General features: G+C 35.9%; 2 protein-coding genes across 5 annotated transcripts in view; one reads left to right on the top strand and one right to left on the bottom strand.

The window, feature by feature from the left end:
* LOC143916129 (uncharacterized) overlaps positions 1 to 21,866 on the bottom strand; it is a 305,722-nt gene that overhangs the window by 230,353 nt on the left and 53,503 nt on the right. The gene's annotated exons all lie outside the window — the stretch shown is intronic.
* The window catches only part of mnb (minibrain), a 70,263-nt gene that overhangs the window by 40,994 nt on the left and 7,403 nt on the right, over positions 1 to 21,866 (top strand). For all 4 annotated transcript variants that reach the window (XR_013260948.1, XM_077437043.1, XM_077437044.1 and 1 more), the window contains 3 exons: positions 21,066 to 21,254; positions 21,420 to 21,567; positions 21,649 to 21,822. Coding sequence is in view for 3 of the 4 variants with exons in the window: in XM_077437043.1 (XP_077293169.1) it covers positions 21,066 to 21,254; positions 21,420 to 21,567; positions 21,649 to 21,822 (511 nt within the window). In the remaining variant the exon portion in view is untranslated. The remainder of the gene's footprint in view (positions 1 to 21,065; positions 21,255 to 21,419; positions 21,568 to 21,648; positions 21,823 to 21,866) is intronic.

The raw sequence follows: 21,866 nt of genomic DNA, 5'->3' as shown, positions 1-21,866 counted from the left end.
ACAGCCTCATTTACGTGTATGATAAAAACGGGGAGATTTCCACGACACGCCACTGGTGTTTTCCAACAGTCGAGAGATGGAAAATGAAACATTCTTCCATGCGATTTATAAGTATTGTCGCACGATATCTATTTAGTATTCTACATATGTAAATGTGGGCAATTTTTCGTTTGGGTCGGAAAGGTATAAGATTGTCGGTTTTAAGTTCATATTTGATACTTGTTTGTGTGATCACCTTGTGAGTTGACCGATTCTATTTTAATGTATTATTCATTGCTTTACATTTTTGAATTCACTTTTGGCAGTTTTGACAGACCTTCGTGGATTTTCAGATATGCTTGATTACTTCCATACAATGACAATTTTTTTTTTTTACGTACATCAGTACATCAGTTTTTTTATCCGGAAAGTTTTCTTTGGTGCATTCTATAGCGTCCATATAGAATGTACGAAAGAAAAATTTTCCGTAATTACTGGTTACGTGCAGGGCCGCCGAGAGAAAAATAATTACGACCCCCTATGACAAATTAAAAAAAGTCTTTTAGATATATTTTTAATATGGAAAAAATCTCAGAACTATGTGATTTTCTATATTTTAAATATGTAATTGAATAAGAACGTATGATATAACAGGTATGATTTCCTGCACGGGGCCCCTCGAGTAGTCAGGGCCCTGGAACTTTACCCCGGCTCCCCCCCCCTCTCGTCGGCCCTGGGTACGTACCTTACGGAATAGACCTTAAAATGAGATGAATGAAAGTGCAAAATTTGTATACTAATTGATTTAAAGGGGTGTGAATTTAAAAATGATGCTGTTTAACGTTTTCATCTTATTTCTAGTATAATAATTTATTGATTGTCTTCGTAAAGTAGTGCAATCTGAAATAGCATTTTCAATTTGAACGCTTAAGGGACATCACACCGGATGGTAAGCGTACACTTTGCAAGTGTCCAGTTTGTCTATTCCGAGAAAAATGAAGTTAAGTGGCTCGTCGATTTGTTTGTTTTCCGTAATGACACACAAGAATGCTACACAATGTTATGCGCGTCTTTTGACAGTTGCCTCTCACATTGTATGGAACCGCGAATGAGCGATGGCGGTACGCGACCTAGAATTCTTGATTACATTTCCTTTATGTGGGAATGCCGACGTTCAGACACTGTCGTCCAAGAATGTACGTACAAACAAAAGCCACTTTTACTGTGTGTCAGACAAACGCTAATCAGCGTTTTTCTATACTTAGTTCAAATTTGACCGATGTAAACGTATCGTGTATCAAATAACTACAATCCGCGATTGTGGTCAGGGACTCATAGATTCGACCAGCTGTCAAAATTTAACAAAAATGGATAATTTTGTATCGGAGATATTCTGTCACGATCGTCAGTTGGAACCAGAGATTCATAGTGTATAAAATGTTTGTATATATTATAACTTTCATTGTTTCATGTTTATTTTTAAGCATCGCATTTTTCTCGTTTATCTATTTGTCGTGGAACCTTGTACCTAACCTTACTCGAGTTTCAGGGATCTCGTGTCCTCGACTTTATTACATATAAAAGTAATTACAATCGAATTTTTCTCTCCCGTTTATGAAGAAGTCTGCACACAATCAATATGTATCGTTGAGTTTTTATCTCGACGTTACGTTTTCTCGGAACATTTTTATCAGTTAGTTCTCGAAATAAGAAATATGAAGTCGTGTGTTCGTACCGAACAGGAGCTGTGTTTAGGTGTCGTAAGCTATCGGCTAGGTCTTTGTGCATTATGTTGCAAAAGTTGCTGAATCTGTATGCAAACTGCGCAGTAGAAGCATCGGTGCATATGGCGTCTTTGCGGCCGTCGTTGCGCTCTCTTTACTGCAAGCTATGTACTTCGGAGTCTCTCTGGACACCCGTCGAGCGCACTGAAACTGGACACCTCGAGCACATCTTGAATCGACGACTGAACAGTCTGTGTTGAATATTTTGCAAACTTTGCAAATGTTTCTGTGCTTTGAGGAGATTTGCCTTAAGCCTTCGGGGGTGATTTAAAATAATCAATGTTTGCGTATTTATTGTTCGTATGTGAATAATTTATATGTATTTATTTTATGATAAACATGGGTATATTGAAGTAATTTTTTAACGGTAATTTTTTCTCGTATTTCATTGTAAAGTCAAGGTGTTTATGTAAACTTTTAGCTGCGACACATCGATGAGTCAATATTTGTTCCATTCACTAAAATATGGAAGCATGTGTATTTATGTCTATTTCGACAATCTATAATCAACGTACATATCAATACATACATATGTATGTATCGGGTCTACCTCACGGGCCCGAATGTGAAACGCCCGAAAACGCAAATATCGGAAGGCAAAGATCGAAAATCGGAAGATCTTAAGTCGAAAGATAAAAATAAAAGGTGCATGGTAAACGGTACATACTCACTTAATTTGCGCGAGCAGGATACAACAGGAACAAGAGGAACAGGCTTTTCCTCCCGTATTCTGTGCGCGCACATTAATACGGGAGGAAAAGCCTGTTCCTCTTGTTCCTGTTGTATCCTGCTCGCGCAAATTAAGTGAGTATGTGCGTGAGTGTGTACCGTTACGTACCATGCACCCTTTTTTTTATCTTTCGATTTTCGATCTTTGCCTTCCGACATTTGTTTTTTAACTTCGAAGTATGCATTTCATTATTTTTAAAAAATAATTTTGTTTTAGCTAAACGAATGTCATAAGTTTTGTTGAGTACTTTCTTTGAATTGATTTTTTTTCTATTTTTATTATATAGGTTGTTCAACTGTTTGAGATCATTTCTTCAGTGATCTTATAGCATATTGGCAAATAAATTTACGAAAAAAACGTCAGTTTATTGTATATAATAATTGCCTATTGCGTGCGTGCGTGTGCATGTTCGTTTACATGCTCCGTCTCTCTTTCTCCTCCCTGGAATCGTATATCGTGGAAATTGACGCGGCATATCACTTCGTTCACATGATCGACCGTTAAAATAAAAGATTTTTTTTTTCAAAAAAATTAATTAAATTTTAAATTATTAATTCCTTCGATTTGAATTGCGATATTTTACCGTGTGCAGTCATGTGCACACAGGCCACTAGTATGTAAATACAATTTTATCAGTAGAAGTGCAAAAAAAAAGCTTTTCTTAGAAGATTATCTGCTGCAGTGACATTTTGACGTGCATTCCTTCAAATTTACAATGGTTGAATGTATTATGTGGTCAATACATTTTACCTATTCGCATTCCAATGTATTTTCGAAGAATATGATAAGTTCTTGGAAAATTATAATTCGTGTATAATTATATGCTAAGTTTAATTTTTTGTATTGTATGTCAATGATTAGTTTTACATAAATAATAATTAAATTGATAAGAATGTTTTCATATTGAGTGACGTAGTTAGAAATCGGTTACTACGCATTTAATTTTAACGCACGAGGAAAGTACGTATAATAAATTTTTCATCAGACGAAAAGCGGTCAACGGACTTTTCACCCATTTTCGTGCTAAAAATGTTCTTATTTTATACTTTATTTCGTGTCGGTATCAAAACGGATGCACAACCCGTCAGAAGTTATCAAAAGAAACTTGGTACCAAAAATAAAATCTCGACCAATATTTTCCTGTTTGACACTTCAATCGAGCTGAATTTGATCTGTGAACTCTATTCGTATCATGCTATTTTTGTTAATCTGGCACTAATGCCCGATCAGTACCATTACGTTTCCGTTTAATTTATTCAGCTAGTTGTGATGATTGTCATTTTGATTTTTTAAAGCGCATTTATTATAACTCGAACTTTGGGATCCCCGTGCTTAATTTGTGTTGCACGGAGAGTGCAACACATGCGAAATAGTTGCGTCTTCTGTTTTGACGTGTCGGCTTTTTTTGATGTGCACGTTTTATAAAATACGAAGTGAGAGCCTTGGGGTTTAAAAGGGGTGGTGGTGCGCAAGACGCCTCCACCCACCCGGTGGGGTAGACGCGTCTGGCGCCTCCTTTGCCCTCCTCTCATCCCCCGGTCAGCCATTCTCTGCGGGATGGGGGTGGAAATAGTGGTTTTGGGGATGAGAGCCACCGCTCTCGTTTCACGCGTCGCCGACAGTAATTACACTGGACAACAAAATGTTCACTTTTTACATGCCTTTGGATAAAATCTTCACTAATAAACCACTGATTATGAATTATTTTAATTTTGGTCCGGTTTTTAAGATATAAGCGAGCTAATTTTGACCGATTTCTTTTTCATCGTCTCGTTAATGTATGGGTAGAAAGTTAATTTTATTGCATTGGGAAGTTAGTTGTCAAGTCGAAAAGTGGGCATGTTATTATTTTATTAAGGATTATTTTCGATATAGGTAGTGATGTGCGAGTGTTATTTATTCAATAAGTGTTTGTTTGATTATGTACTAACAATATAAGTTAACGCTTTGAAATTGAACCCGGATGACAACTTTGACGTGTCTTTAATTTTTCTAATTCATTAGTAACATTTCATTCAAAATGTCGATCGTCAATTTCATCAATTGATTATCTGCTAACAAAACGGCAGAATACCTGCAAAAATTTCGGTGAAATCTATTAAAATATCCTCAATTCAGCTCGTCTGATTTTTATTTCTTCCTAAAATTAAGGGATTTTTTGAGCGGAAAACCCATACAAACCGTTGTCGACGTTTATCGAACTATTCCGACTGGTTTGTAGAATTAGCAGGATTTTATTTTATTTTATTATACATCAATTAATCACGCACATTCGTCTAACAGAATGATCCAAAGCGACGAGTGTCCTAAACAGATTAAGAATGGAAGAAAGTACATGAAAATACAAGCAAAAATACATAAATAGAAGAAAAGAAATAGAGAAAAATAAACATGACATAAAAATTCATAAAAAATTCAACTGATCAAACTAACTCAACTGTTTCAATTGGCAACCACTTCCTCGGTTACCTCTGTAACCGTGGAAGTGGTGCAGCAAATGACGAGAGATGTGACAAATGTCAATGGCACCATCCAGTGAAGGCCCAACTCCGCCAGAATAGACGGGCAGGAGATAAGACCTCTAAATATGGAAAACAAGAACTCTATGAGGGCAACACTCCTCCTGTGTTCAAGAGAAGTGTAGCCGACCATACACATGACGAATCGTGAAGGAAATAAATATGGATAAATCCCATATTGCTCCTTATAAAGCAGCCGAATAGAGCGTCTTTGGATAAGTTCGAGTTCGATGGATAGATATCTGGTTGAAGGACTCCAGATCATAGAGGCTGACTTTGAACAATTGTTAAAATATACTTTTAATTTTAAAATAATAATTTTGAGTTGTTATCAGTTTGTGACAGAACGATGCTTTAGTTTGTATTTAAAAACTACCCTTGTCTGAAAAATAAGGGGAGGGGGTCCTTAGAATAAGCGCTTTTCATCGGATCAAGCCTATCAGTATTATCAGCGTCTAAAGTTTGTCAAGTAGAGCTTTTTTACAAGCTTTTTATTATTGATATTGAGATTGAATCTTATTTGCGTGTGATAAATGGGACATTGTGTTTGCACTGGTGTGGTTTTTTTTGCTAAGGTCCTTTATTTATCGTTGTGTTAGTACGATTGTTATTTTTTTAATTTATTTTTTGTCGCATTGGAAATAAACCAAGGCTGTTTCGTTTCCCCGACCGAAGTAGACAGACGCGTGATCTTGAAATCGGATTCGCATCACCTTGTGGGTTGTTGGTCGCTATTTTTAGAACTACCTACGAAACCCCCGAAATTCCCTCGAATATTCTTCGAAAAAGGTAAATCACCCATTCATTCATCCGCTCAAGGTTTGCTTGCCGAGATTCGTTCACCTCCGTCGAATGATTCAATTTTGAAATAAAAATATTTCCATCGTATCAGTCGTTTGACTTTTTATAACACGCTATTGCACCCCGAGGAATGCGAAAATTGGATATGCACGTTACGTATCCGAATTGGAATTTAAGACAGAACCAATAATCTGCCAGGGAATTCCGACATTCGAGAATTTTGCGACCTTTTCTTTTTCAGCTTCTTGACATTGAAAATAAAAAGTGTAGCAGTGTATTATTTTTTTCAATCTGAGCACAAATACAAAAGTAAATTGAGCGTTTTTCAGTGTAATTCAGTGCAGTCCGAGCTGATGCGATTTAAAAATTAATTTTTTGTAATCGGAAATAGCACGGGACGCAAATACAGCGAGTGGGAGAAGAAAATCCCTTCTTTTTTCCTCTTGGACCACGTGACGAAACTGACGTCAACTTTCAGACAGATGAATGGAGATTTTAAATTTAATCGGCTCCAGTTATAAATACGCTCAGTTGCGCGTAATTCCATCACATTTATTTATCAAAATTATGTATTTTCGTTTGAATGAAATTATTGTGATTCGTTTGAATCGACTTATTGCGAACGGCCTCTGATTTAACAGCTTTTCAAGATATGAATAGTTGTTCTTCGAAACTGACGCCCACATCTTCGAAAAATGTGTTTTGATGAAGTTATAGTATTTGGCTATGTCAGCATTCAGTTTGTATGTAATAAAACGATAGGGAACGTAAATTCTGAAGTTCATGTATAATTCTATTATGTTTAAACATAAATATGTATGTACAAATAACTGAATTCTCCTCTGCTTAGAAAACGTTCAGTATTCACTACGTTTAGTATAAACTATAAAGTTCGTTTTACAAACTTACTTCTTTCCGCCTTAATGTTCTATTTAATAAATGATTATCCGTTTATCGAATAGCTCGAGTCTAATTAATTTAAACCCTACTTACGTTCCTCTTATATTATATTTTAAGTTAAATAAATATGCAATTGAACGCTTTCAAAATTCCGTTAAAATGGTAACGAGAGTGATTTTGCGATTTGATACGTTATTATCATTGGTTTGATTTGAATTTCTCTTTGAATGCGGTTGCATTTTGTGTGCATGCGATGCCTTTCACCTGGTCGACCTCGTCTATCTCCAGAGACGGATTGAGGAAAATCGATTCAGACTCCCCGATAGTCCACCGGCGCGTTTCCAAGAATCGAGAGCCGGCTGCACCGGAAATGCCTTCGCAAATTAAAGCATCTAAAATTTTCGAATGAACGAGATCAATGTATGCACTTTTCGGAAGGGAAACGTTTGGCAGGTGAATCCGGTGTCATCGTTCTGTAATGGCTCTTGCAGCCTCTGTATGTTATTCTGGTGACTGTCGAGTGAATCATCTCCGCAGAGATACGAAACACTTTTGTAAGATATTTATGAATATCTGAGCGAGTGTTAAAATATATTGACGAAGTCAAGTGACTTCGACTGACTATCGTTTAATTTTATTTGAAATTGAGCCAGTTTGTGGCTATTGGACTAGGGCTGAATGTCGGTTCATAATCTTTGATGTTTCTTAATTGATTCGGCATCGAGTGGTTGCTTATCTCTGCGAGCTAGAATAGTTTTGGCCGACGACCAAGAAGACGATGAACTGATTGACGACTGTCGTCTCCTACTGCCGGACACTTTCGCCGCAGTCCGGGACTCATTGTACTTCCACTTTGGATTTTATAATTTTGACAGGATCCGTCGAGTGACTGGTGGATGACACGTCTCTTTCAGTCGCGTCGAATATGCAGCGAACGACTCGTTTGAACCATAATTATATTTTGTGATGTTAATCGGTTGTTTTGAATGGCCTGTTATGCTCATAAGTTTGTATTGTCGGCGATGGTATTCAAAGAATTTGAACGAAACTCGTATACCGACAGTTATCCGCGATGAATGTCTTTGTATCTAAAAGTATGCACAATGACGGTTGTTGCCGACGGTTCTTTTTTTGCTCATTTCCTCAGCCGTCATCAATGCAAGGTCACAAAACTTGCATTTTTAATTGCATCTCAGCCATTCTCGAAGCATTTCGCAATGCTAAATGAATCATTGTGGTGTTCGTTATTCCGACAAAGAGATATTTGTTTTTATTATTTATTTACTTTTTTGTGCGTATTGTTTTGCTTTAACGACCCTTTTCGACAATATGAATTCAAGACGATTAATTAAAACTTTTTTTGCTTTAAAAATTTCGTGGTTGATAAATAAAAACGTGAATAAACAGCTTAAATAATATACACGAAAAAAATAATTAGCAGTATTACATTTAGTTCCAAACTTCCATTAATTTATATCACACCAGCATATCTTTTTCCAAAATATTGATAAATAAATTAAAAATTAATATATTACTTTGGCTTAAAGCTTGACTTGTCAAAATGTGTCGAGAACATTTCAAGATAATAATATTCAGAAAAGATTGCAAGTCCCCAAATATTGAAATTGACTGGTTTTTTCGCGCGTAGCATACAAATATTTCTCAAATTAATCTTTCATTTAAATGAATATCACAATTATCTGTAAGATAGATATCGTTTATTACGTGAAAATATATTGAAATGTATATAAATTTTATACAAAATTAAACAATTTATCACCACAGTTTGAAAAATACCGATTCGATAATTCCTGAAACTAAAAAAACAGCTGCAAAGAAGCTGTATTCCATTTTTTTATTTAACTAATAGAAAGGCTTAAGAATTATCTTTATTGTAAAAAAACCTATTATTTTTACCATTTCTTTACGAAAAATACGCGAACTCTCATAGAGAGTTTTCAGATGATATTGGCATTTATTGGCGGTTTGAAATCGTATGAAAGTTTAAAAATTTTAAAATGCCAAATATGGAATTATTAGCTTCCAACACGGACGTTCATTTTATTACATCGAAATACCAAACGAAACTTGATTGGTATTTCAGCTCATAAACGAAATGTTTGAACTGTTTCAAATCCGCCACTTCAACTTTCACTGATACGAGACTATTCGCAATCGAGCGCATTTCGCAGTGCGCTTTGCCGATTCACTTTCTCCGCGACATGTGACGAAAGTAACGCTATCAATATTTCGGTCCAATCCCGGATGAACCGTCAGCGCGGCCAACGGTCGAGATAAATTAAGAGTTCGATGAGAACAATGACGGTTCGATAAAATAAACCCGTTTTTGTGATCCCGTTTCCGTTCGCGGTTTTGCAAGCGACAGCGACGGGACAGAAGTGGGCCGCGTCGGAGGCGGCTTGTGCCAAAATGCAGTCGGGTCCAGATTGCATGCGCTGCGCATTTGAGAGCGACACGTGTGCCCTCTTACAAATCAGCGCATTTCGACATGCGGTCAATCATCGCCGTCTTATCGGACATAAGCCAATATGGCGAATTGGACTTGAGCCTGTTCCGCGAAAGATTATACTGGCTTGAAAAATTGGCAATGGATCGATTTTTTTTTCACAACTGGGTAGTACTATTCCATTACATTTTTATGAAGGCATATCCCCACTCTTTGGAAAAGGTTCGCAAAAGACTCACAGCTAATACACAATCCTAACTTGCGTATCTTTTCAATGGAGTAGGGATGGGCCTTTGTAAATGGAACAACATACATACATTCGATTGTGGTAGAAATATTCTTAAATATGTATTCAAATTATAATCTCACTAGTGGCCTGTGTGTACATACTTGTGCACTCGGTAAAATATCGGAATTCGAATCAATGGAAGCCGTCATAATGATCAGCCGACATAAACTAAAGAATGAATTAAAAAAAAAAACGGTTTTCTTTTTCAAAAATATTAGTTAAATTTTAAATATTACAAATGTGAACGAAGTGCCATGCGCAAAGCCCACACTATGCCGCGTCTCTTTCCACGATATACGATTCCAAGGGGAGAAAGATAAACGCAGCATGTTAACGGACAGAACTTCGTGCACACGCACGCATTAGACAATTATTATTTATTTATTTATTTATTTACATATTAGCCACAGTGCCATTACACTGATAATTGTGGCCAGACATTCAATTATCACAATATAATTATAATATCACAATGACAATAATAGTTACATAACATTTATAATTGATTGGTTTATTTTTCGAACACTTATGGACCGTTGCATCCAAATACTTTATATAATACTTCCGATTTTTAGCTTCACTATATGTAGGGCCAGCGAGAGGAATCCCGGGTCCTATGACAAACTAAAAAACCAAGACCTTATATATTTATTTTTAATATTCGAAAAATCTATGTATGTATCAGAACTCTGAGAAAAATACCTATATGTTGGTTGTTATTTTTAAAATAATTAAATAAAAAGGTTCAAGTAAAAGATGTAATATGTACGTACGATTTCACATGGACACAAAAAATGCGTGGATTTAAAAATAATAAAAATTTTGCATTAAATAAATATATGTATTTTTATGTAGAATAATATAAAATATCAATATCGGTTAATCTAACGTCCCGATGCGGGGGCCCCCCCGAGTAGTCCGGGCCCTAAAACTTTACCCCAGTTCCCCCCCCCCATCCCTCTCGTCGGCACTAACAATATGTACCTACATATATAAACAGTTTTCAATAAAATCAAACATTGATTTGTTGTTACCTAATTTGTCATTTTCTGTGTCGAAGTATCGCTGTCGGTCGCTTAAATGTTGACTTTCGTAAGCCGGTCACATATGTGTCCGGTTGTCTATTATTACACGATTTATTTGTGACATCCGCGTAAGAATATTATCGTATGGCCTCTTACGAAAATAAGTTATTATTTAGAACAGCGTTTAATAGGCGGTCTTTCTGGAACATCGGCTTTCCAGAAAATGTCCACTCTGAGGAATTGAGGATGTGAGCAGTGGCATGGAAACTTATTGAAAAACGTATTTATATATTCCCGGGTCTTCCGGGCCGGGCTGTTCACAAACAATGTTATGATTACCTTTGATATGTAAACGCATTGCAAGTAGTTTGATACATACATTCATGTAAGGAGCGTTATGCTATGAAATGTTCTTTTTTACAAGGTTTTTTTTTTATTTTACCAATGATGCAATTAGATTGTACTATCAGGTATATAACATAACATACACACATATAAATTGAAGCTACTTAGCTATGTTGGAATTTTCTTAAAAAAATGAACGTTTAACTGTTCACGAGTACGTCATAATATTTACATGTTTGCGAATCAGCAAATATCGACCCGGTTTTGAATGATGTGTAAACACACACTGGTAGGTCCGCCTCGTATTTCAATCTCGGTTTTGACACGCATTTTATCCGGTGTAAGTGTAATTACTCCGAGTGTTGTGTATCGCGTTATAATGAATGAATGTTGCGTCATTCTCTGTGCTGTGGTCATCGGGATTTTACCAGTAGATAATATCGACTGTATCTCCGTACAAAACCAAACATTCATGATAACGGTTTCAATTCCCTTTCCAATTCGACGACTTCCATGTCTGCGTTGAGACAAGTCGGGATTCGGAAATTTGCCTTGCAATATGAAAAGTTGTAGCTATGGATATGTTGCTTTTTTGTTATTCTTTTATTGTGCTGTTTTTCGTTTTATAATTTTCTAAACTATGTACTAGGTTCATGCTGCTTTTCAGTTCCTTGTTTTTTTTTTTTGGATTTCGTAGCTTGTCGAACATCATAAAACATACAGATATACATACCTATGTATATGAAATATACAGATTTTGATTTTAAGTTTATTATAAAGCTTATTTCAGCTTTAAAAATAATAATGTTATCTTATTTTAATGTTAGTGTTTACAGTTTAATAAAAAAAATCTTAAAAACTGATTTAAAACTAAACCAGAACGACTAGAAGGTTGGCTTAATTTATATTGATAATACTAATATTGTTGCAGTATCCTTACGATTAAGTCTCGTTATATCCCAAATTTTTCATTTAATTTAAAAAATAAATGGTTCAATACTTTTATGTATAATATTTGAAGTCTTGCATACAACTCAATAGTATGTAAAGCCGATTACATCCGGCAATTCTGCTTGGAAAGGCGATCTCTAATTGAAGGTTAATTGGCTCAAATATGAGCGTCGGCTCATTTTTGCAGGACGTGCACACTAATTAGCCGGATTCACTTTCGATTCATTCAAAGCGAATCAGATGCATTTCCACTGGTCGTCGTATGTAGAGCGGGGTAGTGGCAGCTAACCGTGTTGGTGGGTCACCGGCTATTTCGGACTGCTGTCGCTACCCAACGTGCACTCCTCTTATTTAGGGACCGATCTCGTCTCGTCTCGTCTGGGGCGCCTGTCTCCGGGTGGCGGAGCACCCACCCCCTATGGCCCTTTAGCTCCCTCGGACTAACCCACCGCCGACCGTCTAGACGCGCCCGTTCATAACCTTTTGCCTAATTAAACGCGCCCTTACCGCGAACCACAAGCAACAGACGTCTCCATCACCCCTAACGCAGATTTTCCTGAACGCATTTAGTACGTTGTACGTACATATTGTTGCTGTGAGTTTCCATGTTGATTAAATATTAAAAAAAGACTGGTAGTATTGGAGCGTTGAAAGTGTTGCATTGGGTTTATATATAGCTCTGTCTGACGCGCGTGTAATTAATTATTTGTAATGTGCGAATGCGGAGATTTTTTCGTCGCTCTCGATATTTGTTGGTTTCGGTATCAATTATTCGTCAACAGGTGGTTGATATGTTTTCCGTCTGGGTTTACCGGCGGGCAAACACTGTCTGGTCAGAGCGTGCATTTTATAATCGTTTCTTTTCGTTTTGTTTGTACATACATATGTATGTACATATGTAGTGTCTAAATGTAAAGAATAGGGTTTATTGAGAATTATGACTTTTTTGTTATTTATTGAAGTGAATAAACCCTAGATTGTTTTTTTATGTGAGAATTTAAGATTTTGTGAAATTCTTTACGAAATTGATAATTAGACGTAATTCTTATACACATTCAGATATATTTTTTCCCTCCTTTAAACGCACTTCAAAGCTTTTTTTTGTGTAGAATGTTTATCAATGAAAGAATGCAAAACTTGATAATTTCAGAAGTACATTCTTGTTTCCTTCATTTCATCCCTTTACTTAACCCTTTGAATGCTGACCAACACCGATCGGCGTTTTGCCAACAATCCATGGGACTAAAAAACGCCGATAGGCGTTGTTTTTTGAGCATGCACAAAGTAAGCAAGAATACTACCCATTTAGCCTTTCCAGGTAGCATTAAAAAATGCATTGAACATGGGTCGTGTAATCAGTTTCATTCAATTGTCAACGTTTATTAAGACTGCTTTACACCGTAATTTCTGAATTTATAACCATAGCAGAATTTTAGATTGTGGCTTGGCATTTAAATTTTGATCATTTTAACATCAATGAAGAAGATGGAACTAGTTTTGTAAAAATACATTCATTAATAGACTTTTATTTTGTATTTTATATTGTTGCTAGATATATTAGATAGTTTAAACACACCTTTACCAAACTCGAAATCCTCGGCGGTAGTTATCTAGGGTAGTGATCTAGGGTTTGTTTGGATTAGCTACAATTTTTATACCTGCTTTCTATTGGGTTTCTAAATAATTCTAGTAAGAAATGTTGGCGAAATTTTCAGCGTGGCGGGCTTTTAACAAAAAAGACGTCAGCTCTTAAAGGGTTAACACGAAACACTTCGTTTTCAACCTTTTTCTTATTTTAACAATTAACCTATTCAAGATTTGATCTCAAAGTATCAACATCTGGTTTCCCCAGATTAATTTGCCTAGTACCTACTGCTACTGGAAATTCAACCTTTTACATATTGAATTCGTCCTAATCAGTGAGCTCGATTTTTATTGGATCGACCCAAAGGGTTTACTGAATGATAGATTTGGCAAATTTCAAGTTATTGATTTGAGGTTAGTTTAAATACACATGGTAATCTACTCGATCATCATGTGTTGGATTCGTCCGACTTAAAAGTAGTAGCTATCATATGTATGTATGTATGTTTTATCTTAACCTTTCAAATTTTCCATAAACATTTTAAATAATCGATGGAGATATACAACTCATACATTGATTTATATATATATATATATATATATTTTTTTTTAATTGGATACTCAAATACATGTATAAAAACATAATACACGGCGTGTGTAGGTACATGCAATATATGTAGTCTGGCTTATCCATCCTGGTTGGAAGTTAGCGATCATTCTCACCTGCGCATTTTCTGACTACGTATGTTAATATTTCCTTGTGCATCTGCTCATAGCCCTCGTTCATTTAATGGGATAAAAATTTAATTTAAATTAATCTCCGAGCAAGGAGGTCGCATTTTTTTATTCGCTTAACAACGCAATATTCCAACGCTTAGCGACGCATAAATAGTCTGAGTATGCCAAATTTCCACGAAGGGGGTGAATCGCAATTCGAACTAATGCTAATCTGCGTCGCACATGAAATGTTGAGCAAAGCAATAATAAGGTCGGCGTGCGGGTGGGTGGTTGGGTGGCGCGCCCGTTGCACGTACAGGGGTGGCGTCTCTACCACCCACCGGCGCGCTCTCCAGTCGGCGGTATCGATTTTTGTCATCCCGTCGCCCCCCTCTATCTCCCTCCCCCCGGAGAGCCGCTGCCGCCGAAGCCCCCTATTTCCCTCCCCCTCACCCACATTGCCCGCCCTGACGAGCCGCCCCCCAGGCGCGCCTCGGCCTGCAATTGATGTCCTAAGCGGTTCGCCTCACTGATCTGTGGAACATTTTTCTAACTCCAAATGCCCCTTCCGCGAATGGACCATTTTTTAGACGGACGAACGATTCACATGTGCAGTGTGCACTTGACTGTTGAAGAGAAAGCGAACCGTTAAAATTTTAGATACTAAACTCGAGTCATATAGAGTGTTTCGTGTGTACTTTATTTATATTTTACTATAGGAGAGTTGATGTTTTTAAAGATGTTATTTTTGAAAACTTATCTCAGAATAATTCATTTATAAAATTTTATCTCATCGTGCTGAACTTCTGGAGGGTTTTAGATATACTCTTCCATTTTTTAATTATAATAACCTTTTACCTTTCATCGTTGTGTTCCACACATTTTCTTTACTTCATACACTCAATGTCTGTTTGCTTTCTTTTACATCCTTTTGGATACCATTCGATTGCTTTTTCCATTTGCAGTTCATTTTTCCATCTTCAAAAATCCATTTCAATATTGGTTCTTTGATTCGCTTTGCTATATTAACTGCCACGTTAGTCATGTTCCTTACCGACGTGTTTCTCTTCGATCTATGTAAGCATACATATGTACATACATGATTCCAATTTTATTCCAATTTTAATGCTAGTTTCACTGGCAAACTACATAGATAATAATTTTTCCTTCTTCAAACATACCCTTTTATAATACATGTATTTTAAGAGGTAACATTTTGTCTTTTTATAATACATGTATTTTAAGAGGTAACATTTTGTCTTTTTATATTTTACGGATATACGATATATTTTACCTGCTTCTAGAAAGAAAGAAGAGTTAAGGTCCATAACGTTGGATTTTCAAAATTACTAAATATTAATTTCCAAATAAAGTGAGTCGAAATTTTAGACATTGAATTACAAAAATACAATTCAGGTTAAAATTTTTCGTCCAAAATAAGTTCGAAAGTTCGAAGTTTCGTCTATATTAATTTGTATTATGCTGTAGAAAATCGAACTGGATAGTTGTTACATTTTACATTTATATCCATATTGTATTTGAGATAAAGATTTGACGTTCAAATGTAGAACCGATGTCAGTCATCAAAACAGTTCAAATTTACATAGATAAAGATGATAAGATATGTACATAGCTTTAAATATGTACATATATACATATTGTTTTAGTAATAGTCACTTAATTTCAAAGTACTGAATTTGTGAAAATTATTCGGTTTCATTTTTTAATATATTTAATGATTAAAATATACATATGTACATTGCATGTTAGTTGACTCGCAACCTCGCTTTATTTTATACGGCGACTTCATGAAACGCTTATTAGTACAAATATTTTCCACTTGACTAATTTATATCGGGTCACGATATCGCAGTTGATTGTTTTGGTTCGTTTTGTCCGCATAATCCTAAATACATGTATAATTTCGTAAATATTTTTTCGTCATGAAAATAATCAGATTATGACCCTCCCCTATTGATCGGTATTGCGGATTTGTTATGCGACACGTGTACGCGTTCGGTCAACTCGAATAGTAAATAAATTATGTATTATGCCGGAAAGATGGAGGGAAGGGTTGCGAACGAGAACCGGAGATGTTTCCGTGTTTAACTAAGATCATGGCGTGACTCTTAACTATCCTCGTTAACTCTCATAATTGGGAACGACGGGAGAGTCTTTTTGACAGCACTTTGCCACCCGTTTGTGCTAAGTGTCACACTTTGCCTCTCCGCTTCCGACGTGCTCCGAAAAGCCAATTTTGTTTTATTTATTTGTTTTTTGAATATTTTTATTCATTTGGAACCCGTTGCTAATCTGGTGGCTTTTATATTGGTGCTGTTACGCTATTGACGGTACCCTTTGCGGTTTTCCGCATCCTCTTCCTATTTATTTATTATTCATTTTATCGCTGTTGCTACGCACGTCATTTACTTAACAATAAATATTTTTGGCATTTGAATGAAACAAGTCAAGATTAATTTGAATGATAGTCCGTCTGTCGTTAGATAAAAGTAGTTTGTTAATCGCCTTTCTGATTAAGGACGTAATGCTGTAAATTTTATAATTATTCTTCACGTTTTTATAACTAAAAATTAACGTATTAATTTGAATGCTTATAACAGTGTTTTAGATAAAAATCTACATACATACATATATGCATACAATACTTTTGGTGCTTCTGTTTGACAAATCGTAATGAAACTAATTATTAATTCATTATAGTAATACACTCGATTAATGCTTTTGATAGTGATTAGCTGCAAATTACGAAAAAAAAATATCATAGTTTACTAAACTTTCTTTTTCTTTAAGTTTACTAAACTTTCTTTTTCTTTAAGTTTACTGAACTTTCTTTTTATTTAAGTTTACTAAACTTTTTTAATGATTTATATTGCCAGATTAAATTTTTTTTTAATTTTATCAAAAATTTATATTTTCCCATGATGCCATCACGGGCTAACCCCCGAGCGTCACCATAGGTTTTAAACATATATAATAAATTTTTATATAAATTTAAACATATATACTAGTGGTGCTACGCGGCTTCGCTCGGTAAATGGAAATGAAACGAAAACCACGAAAAAAATCTTCATTTGTTTTTTTATTAAGTTAATTTGAATCGAAAAAAAATATTATTCAGCGACCGACAAACGTCTTTGACCAATCCAGCCAATCAGAAACGAATTACAGACACCGTTTCAGTTTTATATAAGATACATTTGAAATCATATTCAAATAGTGGTGATATAGTGGATTGGATGATTTTTTCCAATTCGATGTTGGAACCGTTTCAACCATGAAATTAGATAAATTGACAAACTCTGATAGGAAACGATCGACTTGCAGTCATAAATATCCAAGTCTGACCAGCAGCATTTTGCAAATTTGCTTTTGAGAAGTTGTTGCTATTGTTAACTTTTTTTTATTTCCTTGCATTCAAGATTGTTTGAAAGTTTATTGATATTTGCCATTACCCTAATGATCATTCGCCATATAGTACTGATAGTGATCGATAACGATGATTCCCATATTTGAAGAAATGAAGTAGAAACTTGCCGGAATAATAAGATCGTACGAATTGCATATGCACATGCGACCTCGTTATGAGGAACCCCTGCGGCGTGAAGATACGCCTCTCACAGCTGGAGTCCACGTACGCGTCCCGTGCCGAACTTCTGAGTGTGTTCTTTCTATTAGGCTGACGATTAATTTTTAACACGCTCGCTAACATATCATCAAAAATATTTTTTTTTCGTGTTCTTCATATTTAAATTACTACCATAATGCTGTTAGTTTCAAAAACGCTATGTAGAGTTTAATGTCTGTGTTGTCTATCGATTTATTTCCGATTACCGGAAAAAAGGTGACTATTAATCGCATATTAAATATAACTATCAGTGACAAAAAGTAAAAAAAAATAGGACGTTGCATTGTAATTATCTCGTTGTTGATGTTGACGTGACCCAGTGCCGCGGAGTATGAATGGGTGGCTGTGCGTGGGCGGACGGGCGCGCGCACACCTTCGCACATCCGCCAATCTCCTATTCATTAGTGCAAGGGCGGGTGCAACGCACTCGCCTACGTGCATTTGATGCATGTGTGCGTGCAAAACCACCCAAACACCCACCAGACCCACCCACCGCACCCCAGCAGTCGGCCGCCAACTTCCCACCTCCAACTCCCGCAATCAAGCCGTTGCACGAGTGCAGCATCTCTAGACGCGCCCGGTGATTATTCACCGGTCTCGCGGAAGTTTTGATTTATTTATTAATACATCTAATTTTACTTATATCTATTATTTCAAATATCGATTATGTTTCTATATAGCAAGTTTCGCTACGTACATATGTACATATGTGTTGAACAACAAAAAGTCTGTGATAATCCTGCGCTATAGCTTCTCAATGGATTCTTATTTTGATTGTTCGATCCGTTGAAGATTCGAGCTCCTTTGTGGATTGTTTGTGGACGTTTAATCACTTAAGCATTCATTGCTCACATTGTGAGAGGCGGTCGTCCTTCATTACGCGAGCCATAATGAGCGGAGGGGGCGGCCGCCTACTGATCAAACTTTACCCCTTAGGACGCCACTGCAATTTTGCCTCAGTATGAATTCACTCAAAATCATATTGTAAGAAATCATTTGTATTGTTGAACATTAAACTTGATTGATCGGGGATTGTATCGTTCAAGTTTAATTGGACTTATTGTATTAAATATCGTTTGTAATGTCAATTGTAGGTACATATAAATTTAATATATGAGTTTGTTAGGACATACTTTTACGTTTAAAGCTATGCTTTTCCATTTCATCGATGTTATGATGTTAATTATATGGACATCTTTTAGATTAAAGCGAGATAATATCCAACAAACACCCTTTTAACACTTGCCTTACTGTGCTAAAAAATCCGCTAACTACTGTGCTGGAAGCCAAGCGTCCAGCCAAATCAATGTTTGTCTGTTTGTCACGTGTGCGTTCCTATACCATTCAACTGATTGCGATGAAATTTACATGATTTGTTGTGTGCATGCCCGCCAAATCGCCCAAAAACGGGAACGGGAACGGGAAAACAGGAATGAGTGGCATTGCAACGCAATAATTTCAAATGTGTTCGCGTCGCTACTTGCGTTTTTAGGGTAAAATAAACAAACAATTGATTAATTTCAAATGTTGATTAATTTCAAACGCCGCCTGCGGTTTTCCGACAAATTATCATTACTGTAATTTAATTTGATTATTAAGTATTGATTTGAAACTGAAACATATACTTATCGAAACACATCGAGAAACGGGAACGGGAACGAGAACGGGAATTGCATGTGTTATTGTGGCATTGCAACGCATGCCGGGTTCAACTAGTTGTTTATAAAAATCATTTTATCGTCTATAATATGAAATAAGTGCAAGAAATGAAAAATAACGACTGAAGATGATTGATGCGACCAAGGCGGATGTCATTCTCACACTGAACATTGAGCGCAGCGTACTTACATATTTATCCCTCTCTCTCGCTTCTGTGAGGCACGTGTACAAGGGGTTGCACGTGAAAATAATAATTTCTGTTGATATCGATTAATGTTATTATTTCATAATGACATAATTAGAATCGTATAAGTTTTGATGATGAGGAATATATAAAATATGAAGACCCTGTATTCATTATATTTGGAGAGATAAAATAAAATATAAGTCCTGGTTACTCGCTATCCATCACATTGCGGCAAGTGTTAAAAGCGCCGCTTGTTTTTTTTTTTAATATACGATACTTTTTCATGTTCATGTTCTTCATTATGGTCTTTGTATGATTTATACGTATGCCTACGTTTATTTTATTTATACGTAGTTGCACTGATATTTTCCATTTGGTACAGCAAACTAAATTTGCATCTATTCTTTATGGAATATTCTTTCTCTCATCCGTAGACCATACTTAATCCAGTTTAGTCCGGGACCTCTCAATGGTATTCTTTTATTGCAATTTTTTTTCATCAGCACCCCTTAGTGTTGTTTCAGTTTCAATTAACTTTTGAACGTTGAACTTTGGTCTTCCAGTCTGTGCTTTTTATAAAAAAACTTCATGGTTTGGTACTTTACTTAATTCTCCATACCAAACGATTGATTTTGGTCTTGTAATATAAAATTCATTATTGAAGCATAGTGAAGTCCAAAATTTGTTGCTATGTCAGATATTGTTTACGCACTGGCCGACATGACCTAGCCAAACTGGCAATTGGTTGTTCCAAATCTTGTCTGTGTGACTGCATCTGCGTCGCTTCGCCCCCTGGTACTCTGCCCCCCCGTTCACCTATTTTCGTTGCGCGTAGTTCATCCCGGATGATGGGGGTAGAGGAGAGGAAAACCACCTCCACCGAATAACCCCCATGACGATATGTAAGTGTGGGCATTCGTGCGTGATTGTGTACAATCGGTCTGGCATATTAGTAAGGTACGAATTTGTTAGATTTTCTAAAAAATCAGTGTTTTGAATGTGGAGTTTGGATTGATTAGGTACGTTATTCGATCTTATTTTTGGGTTGTATGTATGCATTTATATATATATATATATACATGTATGTATGTAGTTTACTGTTCTGTTATTTTTCGCTTTGCTGCTGTTTCACCAACGGATGATTTGTTTACCGTTCAAATCGAGCGTTTTTGTAATAAATGTTGATTTAATAGTGTCAGTCGTCGGAAAGACTCATGTCTGGTGGTGCAGTAGTCCGATTAGCATACAATTGCTCGGAGGTCGTGTTACGTAGGGCAGGTCGCGCACACCATCTGACACACGCATATATTAAGCAACAGTATCGATTTCGGTTTGATTGGGTTAAATCAACTTGTCCCTTTTCGAAATTTCGACAGCTTAAAATTAGTTTTTGGAAGGTTCTGATACAATTATGGGTCGTAATCTTTAAGTTCTCTTTACTATCGAACGTGCGTTAATGAAGTTTTTCTGCTTGATTTTCAGGTATATTATGCCAAAAAGAAAAGAAGAGCACAGCAGCCGCAGGGTGACGATGGTACGCACAAGAAAGAAAGAAAACTTTACAATGACGGCTACGACGATGACAATCACGACTACATCATCAAAAGTGGCGAAAAGTTTCTCGATCGATATGAAATAGGTACTTTGATCGGTAAAGGATCTTTCGGTCAGGTTAGTTCTTTGCTTAATTTTTTTTATACTTAAAATATGATTCGAATGTTAGTTAGTATATGCACTGTTCCAAATGATGCATGTTTGTTGCTACTTTCATTCATTTATCTTATTAAAATCTAATGTTTGGTTTTGTATTTAATAATGTAATATTTAAATTTTTAGGTGGTTAAGGCGTTTGACTTGGAAGAACAATGTCATGTTGCAATCAAAATTATTAAAAATAAAAAACCTTTTCTAAATCAAGCTCAGATAGAAGTTAAATTATTGGAAATGATGAACAGAGCTGACGTGGATAATAAATATTATATAGGTGTGAATTATATTAAATTCAATTGAAGCTTTTTATTGAGCTTTTGCATTATCTTAAATGGTCTGTTATTTGTTTTTTCAGTGAGATTGAAAAGACATTTTATGTGGAGAAACCACTTATGTCTTGTATTCGAATTACTTTCCTATAACCTCTATGACCTCTTGAGAAATACTAATTTTAGGGGAGTATCATTAAATCTAACTCGAAAATTTGCACAACAATTATGTACTGCATTATTATTTTTAAGTACACCTGGTGAGTGCTATCTTTTTTTTTCTTCAAAATAAAATACATATGTA

The sequence above is a fragment of the Arctopsyche grandis genome, chromosome 8 (genome assembly GCF_051622035.1).
Source record: "Arctopsyche grandis isolate Sample6627 chromosome 8, ASM5162203v2, whole genome shotgun sequence".
Lineage (NCBI taxonomy): Eukaryota > Metazoa > Arthropoda > Insecta > Trichoptera > Hydropsychidae > Arctopsyche > Arctopsyche grandis.
Note: the sequence above shows the minus strand (reverse complement) of the source record. Positions and strands in the feature narration are given on the sequence as shown.